Consider the following 7,031-nt stretch of genomic DNA (forward strand, 5'->3'; position numbering starts at 1 on the left):
ATCTTACTGAAACTCTATTTTAAATTTTTGCTTTCATAATTATGGTCTTTTTGTGGGATTGGTCTATGAAATGTTGAAGTTTGTATTCAAATGATATAGTAATATCTGAAAAAGAAATAGATCTACCATATGATGTAGAAATCTCATTTCAGAATATGTATTCACTGGGAATGAAATAAATATATAGAACACACACACACACACACACACACACACACAAACATTATTTAAAATACCCAAGAGGCAGCAACAACCTAGTATCCATTCATTAATAGATGAATATAATATGCTTTATCTACATTGCTTAGACATAAAAAGGAAGGAAAATTTAACCTACACTAGAAAATAGATTGATCATGCACACATTATGCCACATGGAACAAATCAGTCCCCCAAAAGTTATATACTAAATGATTTTACAAATTCTACATTCATAAAATTTATATTTACATTTTATGAATGTGGTTTCCAGAGTAACCAAATTGACACAAACAGAAAATAAAATGGTAGATACCAGAGGATGAAGGAAAAGGATATTTGCTTCTTGTCTTAAGACATAAAAGTTAAACTTTATGTGTTCTCCTCTGTTGATGAGTGTTGAATGTCTCAGAGCAGTGTGTAGCTCCTCTCCTATTTTTACTATCATTGGCAATTTTAGAAGCTACTCTTTGTTTAATGTTATCTGATTTGCCATCTAGTTAGATGGCCAAATGGTATTCAGTTGTATCTAACTTGGTTTCTGTTCTAGTTAGATGGATGCTTTGAGTGTTTTAATTTCCCCATGTATACATATATACTTTAGATGCCTTGCATTTTTCCTAGCTAGAATTATCTTATGCTTTTATTATTTAATATTTTTCTCTAACTTTGGAATATGATAATGAGTTATGATAGTAGCTATCACACCTACTTGTTTTGAAATAATTACTTTTATTATATGCTTATTAATCTTTAGGGACCTCAAGGTAAAATTTTTAGCATATCATGTACTCAACAATGCCTGAATTCTTTAAGTTCACATAGAAAAGCTATCAACTTTTCTTGGGGTACTTTCTAATCTCCTCCCTTGTTAATGCATAACACCCCATTAAACTGGATATCTATCATTTGTCATTCCACGAGAATGCACCAGGATTCTGTCCTTTCTTTCTTCTGATAGTCCCAATACATAAAATGCCTTTCTTAAGCTTTTTACCATCTTTCAAACTTTGACCCAATTCTACTTTCTACATGACTTTCTGTGCTTTAATCCTCATTGGACAATGCTACTTCACCTCTTTTGTGGTTTGGTTGCATTAAACTTGTAGTTTGAATGAATATATATTATCATTTGATTTTGTATTCTTGTAATTTATGTGTATACTTATTTTTCCTTTTATTGAAAATAAATTTTCTCACATATGTCCTGATTATGGTTTTCTACTCCTCCAACCACTCCTTCCAGTTCTTCTACTCTCTCCTTCGATCTGAATCAACCTCCTTTCTTTTTACATTAGAAAATAAATAGGCTTCTAAGGGATAATAATAAAACATAACAAATATACTAAAAGAAAATATAAGACAAAACAAACTCTGACACATGAGAATTGGACAAACAAATAGAAGGAAAAAAGCCCAAGAGAAGGCACAAGAAATCAAGACCCACTTATACACACAATCAGGAGTCCCATGAAATGATTAAACTGGAAGCCACAATATATGCACAAAGGACTTGGTACAGACCTATGTGGGCTCTGTGCATACTGCCTCAGGGTCTGTGAGTTCATATGAGCTTTGCTCAGTTGATTTAGAAGTTTTCTTGGTGTCTCCCATCCCCTCTGGCTCTCAAAGTCTTTATGCCTCCTCATCCACAATGTTCTCTGAGCACTGAGAGAAAGGATTTAATGGAGACATCCATTTAGGGCTGAGTGTTTCAAGGTCTCTCAGTCTCTGCATAGTCTCTGGCTGTGTGTCTCTGTATTTGTCCCTATGGATCTATGAGTACATCCGGATAGCGTTAGGAGCCATTTTATTGCTACTTTGTTTATACTGGTAGTATTTTGTCTTCTTCTAAGTCTCTGAGCTATCTCGTCTCAAGTTCTTAGTTAGCTTAGCAGTGTTGGGAATGGGTCATGCATCATGGAGGGGGCCAGACTTCAAATCAGATAACTGTTGGCTACTGCCACAAACTTCAAAGATCACAGTGTTTGTAGCTGTATTTGTTTTTACATTTCTTGGTAGCCTGCAGGGTATCTTTTTATACCAAAGACGCTAGATTATAGGGGTGAAGGCTCTATAGAAACACCATTAGATTAAAAGGATTTCAAGGCATAAGCCCATATTCCTAAGTTTGGCAATATTTAAGAACATGGTAGATGTAATATATTCCTCAAAATATTTTGTCATTTGTAAGAGTAAAAGACTATTTCTGCCTCCATGGATACTGAAGAAGAAATGTAGAAATGTATACCCTTAAGAAGAAGATTTATTTGAGTTTAGTCTTATAAATTCCCCTTCAAACATGTTCTTTAGCTTTAATAAAATGGTCACAGTCTAATTTCTACTATTGTTGATTAATTGTTTCAATCAAATCAAAAACTATTAGCTAGGAGTAACAGAAATTTGGAGTTAAAACCAGAAACAAATTTGGATAATTTAATTGATGTTTCTGAACTTGTATGAGATCCATTAATTCCTTTTCAATATTCAATAAACCTTTTGAATTGAAGAATAATTATATGAGAATGATTGAATGGATTTTCTTATACACTGATAGATGGCTGTGAATTTATGTTGACTTATTTAATAGAGTTTTGTTTTCAACATATAATTATGCTCATTTTTAACTTTGAAAAAAATCAATATAGTACTTCATTGGCGTTGTCTGAGATGAGGTGGACTTGTGGTATTAAAACACACAGACATACACAAATGCAGTTAATTCACGACAGCGTTGCAGAGAAAATACAGGGTGTTAAGTAGCTTAGAGTGATATAAAATCATTTCTGAAACATAACAAAGCTTCAGAAAAGCTGCTCTTAGACCCGTGGACAGAATCCAGTAGAGCATACGTGCAAGATGCACAATTATTAAGTCAAGGTCTCTCTTTCTCTTCCGGTCCCAGGCGCTGCAGATATGGCCAAGTCCAAGAACCACACCACCCACATCCAGTCCCGCAAATGGCACAGGAATGGCATCAAGAAACCCCGGTCACAAAGATATGAATCTCTTAAGGGGGTTGATCCCAAGTTCCTGAGGAACATGCATTTTGCCAAGAAGCACAAGAAAGGCCTGAAGAAGGTGCAGGCCAACAGTGCAGAGGCAGTGAGCACATGCGCAGAGGCCATCAAGGTCCTTGTGAAGCCTGAGGTCATCAAACCCAAGATGCCAAAGGGCCCCAGCCGCAAACTCAGCTGTTTGGCTTTCATTGCTCACCCCAAGCTTGGGAAGAGGATTCGAAGCTACATGGCCAAGGGTCGTAGTCTCTGCCAACCAAAGCCCAAGGTTCAAACCAAGGCAGAGGCCAAAGCTCCAGCTAAGGCCCAGGATTCGGCTCCAGCTCAGGCTCCCAAAGGGGCCCAGGCCCCTGTGAAGGCTCCGTAGAAAAGGCCCCTGCCAAAGTGAAGACAGACGGACAGACTGCCATGACACACCCACCTACACACTATTGCAGATGACCAGTGTCCTATGCTGTTTTTACAAATAAACTTGAAACAAGAAAAAAAAGTCAAGGTCTATTACTTTAAGTTATAGAGAGTTGATCATAAACTAGAAATAGCAAAATGTATATAGTGTATATGAGCCCTTGCTATTGAAAAACACAAGTAGTTGTTTTGGGTACTGTCCTGTTTTTTTTCTTTAGAAAGAGCATTTGGGCTCCAGCTCCACCAAAGGATATGGTTATCCATGTTCCCATGTATTTATTTGACACTTTTTTTTTCTGTCAAAGACCCCCTTTTTTTCTATTTTTTTAACCAAAATCTCCCCCTGCCCCATGGAAGTCAAATGTGGTGCTGAGATGTTTTAAATCACAGATTATTTTATTTTTTCCTAAATGCAATTATAAAAATCTGGTTGAGTTAAAAAAATCACCAGAGTATCTTTTAAAATAATTTAATTTATTACATTTACATCAAAATTTCAGTCCCTTCTAATTTCCCAGGTACCCCTCACAGCTCCTCCCCCTCTTTATCCTGCAATTGTCTTCTGACAATGGGAGCCTTCCCTGCATATTCTAACCTCAGGCACATTAGTCACTAAAGGACTAGGGACATCCTCTCTCCCTAGGGCCAGAAAAGGCCTCCTAGTTATGGGAATCAGATCCAAAGGCAGGCAAGAGATTCAGGGACAGCTCATGCTCCAGTTGTTGAGAGACCCCCATGAAGTCCAAGCTGTACATCTGCTACATATGTGCAGAGGGCCTAGAACATACTCTCTCTTTGGTTAATGGTTTAGTCTCTGAGAGTTCACAAGGGTTTAGGTTACTTGTCTCTGTTAGTCTTCCTGTTGAGTCCTTATCTTCTTTGGGTCCCTCATTCCTTCCCCTAACTTTTCCACAAGATTCTGGAAGCTCCTCCCAATGTTTGAGTGTGAGTCTGAATTTCTTTCCATTAGCTATTGGGTGGTACTTCTCAGAAGACAGTTATGCTAGGATCCTATCTACAAGCACAACAGAGTGTCATTAATAGTGCCAAAGACTTGTTCTTGCCCATGGGATATGTCTCAATCTGAGACAGTCATTGGTTGGTTATTCCCTCAGTCTCTTCTCTGTCTTTGTTCCTCCCCATCTTGATGGTAAGACCCATTTTCAATTGTAGGTTTCATGGGTGGGTTGCTCTTTATCTTTTCACTGGGAGTCTTGCACGGCTACAGGAAGTAGCCACTTCAGAATCCATGTCTCCTACTACTAGGAGTTCCAGCTAGAGTAATCCCTATAGCCACTCTGGGGCACCACCCATCCCAGGTCTCATACATGTCCTAGAGTTGCCCCCTCAGCCTACTAACAATTTCCATTCTTTCCTCATTGTTTTCCCTATACCTGATTCCTCCTTCACCCCTCTCCCCTCCCCATTCTCTCTTCTACCCAGAGCCCTCTATCCACTTCTGATAGCTATTTTATTTCCCCTTCTGAGAAATATTCAACCAGCATCCCTCGGGCCCTTCTTGTTACTTGGATTCTTTTGGTCTGTGTATTGTTGCATTGTTAACCTGTACTTTTTGACTAATATCCACTTATAGGTGAGTACATAACATGCATGTCCTTTTAGGTCTAGGTTACCTTACTCAGGATATTTTCTAGTTCCAACCATTTGTCTGCAAAAATTCATAATATCCTTGTTTTTAATAGATGAATAGAGTTTCATTGTATAAATAAAACACATTTTCTTTATCCATTCTTCAGTTGAGGGGTATCTGGGTTGTTTCCAGTTTCTGGCTATTATGAATAAAGTTGCTAAGAACATAGTGGAGCATGTGTCCCCCAGGATTGGTATATCTGGGTCTTGAGTTAGAACTATTGCAAATTTTCTGAGAAACAACAAAATTGATTTCCAGAGTGGTTGTACAAGTTTAAAGTATTTTTAGTTAATGGAGCACCTTGGCAAAGAAACAGAAAAAAAAGATACATTTAATGATATTCTTCCCAGGGATACTGATTCTCTTCCAGGATTTATTTTTGTCAATTTGTATTTGCACCTTATTAATTTCTTTGTTTTAATTTATGAAGGGCTAGGTAAATGGTGAATTAACATGTTTATACTTGCTAATATATGAATTAATGTTTATGTTTGCTAATATGCACATGTATATGTACATTATTTATGTGCTCGTGTGTAAACGTATATGTGCAATTCTTTGAGTATTCTCTCTCAAATATAATTCACCTTCAAGGTGGAAAACTATAGAAAAGTTTAAAAGATCCAAAAATTTCTTTCCTTTAAAAATTTATTATTTTATTTATTTACATTCCAAATGTTCCCTTTTGGTCTTCTTCCCTGAGCTCTTCATCTAATCCTTCCTCCTGTGCCTTTGAGAGTGTGCTTCTCTCCCATCCACCCCCCTCCAGGCAACCCCCTACCCTGGGACATCAAATCTCTACAGAAGTAGGCACATCCTCTTTCACTTAGGCCAGACAATGCAGTCCCTATATGCTCTTTGGTGGCCTGATCTCTGAGAGCTTCCAGGAGTCCAGGTTAGTTGACATAGTTGGTCTTCCTATGGGGTTGGCATTCCCCTTAGCCCCTTCAATCCTTCCCCTACCTCTTCCATAGGGGCCCTCAATCTCAGTACAATGTTTGACTGTAAGTATCTGTATGTGTCTCAGTCAGCTGCTAGTAGAGCCTCTCAGAGGACAGCCATCACAGCATCAGTAATAGTGTCAGGGTTTGGTAAAATCACATGGGATGGATCCCAAGTTGGGCCTGTTACTGGATGACCTTTCCTTCAGTCTTTGTTCCATGAGATTATGTTAGACAGAAACAATTCTAGGTCAAAAATTTTCAAGGTGGTTTGGTGACCCTATCCCTCCACTGGGACCCTGTCTATATACTGAAAGTGATCTTTTCAGATTTTATCTCCACACTTTTGGGCACTTTGGCTAAGGTCATCCCCATTAAGTCCTGGGAGTCTCTCACATTCTGGGTCTCTGGGACTTTCTAGAGATTCTCTCTGTCCTCCCCACCCCCAGCAGCTACATTTTTCCATTCATTCTCCTGGCCCTCTGGACTTCTCTTCTGTCCCCCCATACCTGATCTTGAACCCTTTTCCATTCTCCCTCCCTGTTTTTCTCCTTCCCTCCCTCTTCCTCTATTGATTACTTTGTTCTCCATTCTAAGTGGTATTTCAGCATCCTCACTTGAACTTTCCTTCTTGTTAAACTTCTTATGGTCAGTGAGTTGTATCCTGGGTACTCTGTAATGTATGGCTAATATCCACATATTAGGGAGTACATACCATGCATGTCCTTTTGGGTCTGGGTTATCTGACTCAGGATAATATTTTAATTTCCATTCATTTGCCTGCAAAATTCATAATGTCTTCATTGTCAATAGCTG

General features: G+C 38.3%; 1 protein-coding gene across 1 annotated transcript; it reads left to right on the forward strand.

Moving 5' to 3' along the window:
- Positions 1 to 3,114: 3,114 nt before the first annotated feature.
- Positions 3,115 to 3,582, forward strand: LOC308415295 (large ribosomal subunit protein eL29-like; the record flags this gene model as incomplete). Its single annotated transcript, XM_080910282.1, has 1 exon — positions 3,115 to 3,582. One exon carries the CDS (start codon positions 3,115 to 3,117, stop codon positions 3,580 to 3,582), a length of 468 nt encoding a protein of 155 aa, XP_080766408.1.
- Positions 3,583 to 7,031: the final 3,449 nt, after the last annotated feature.

The sequence above is a fragment of the Micromys minutus genome (assembly GCF_963924665.1).
Source record: "Micromys minutus genome assembly, chromosome: X".
Taxonomy (NCBI): Eukaryota; Metazoa; Chordata; class Mammalia; order Rodentia; family Muridae; genus Micromys; species Micromys minutus.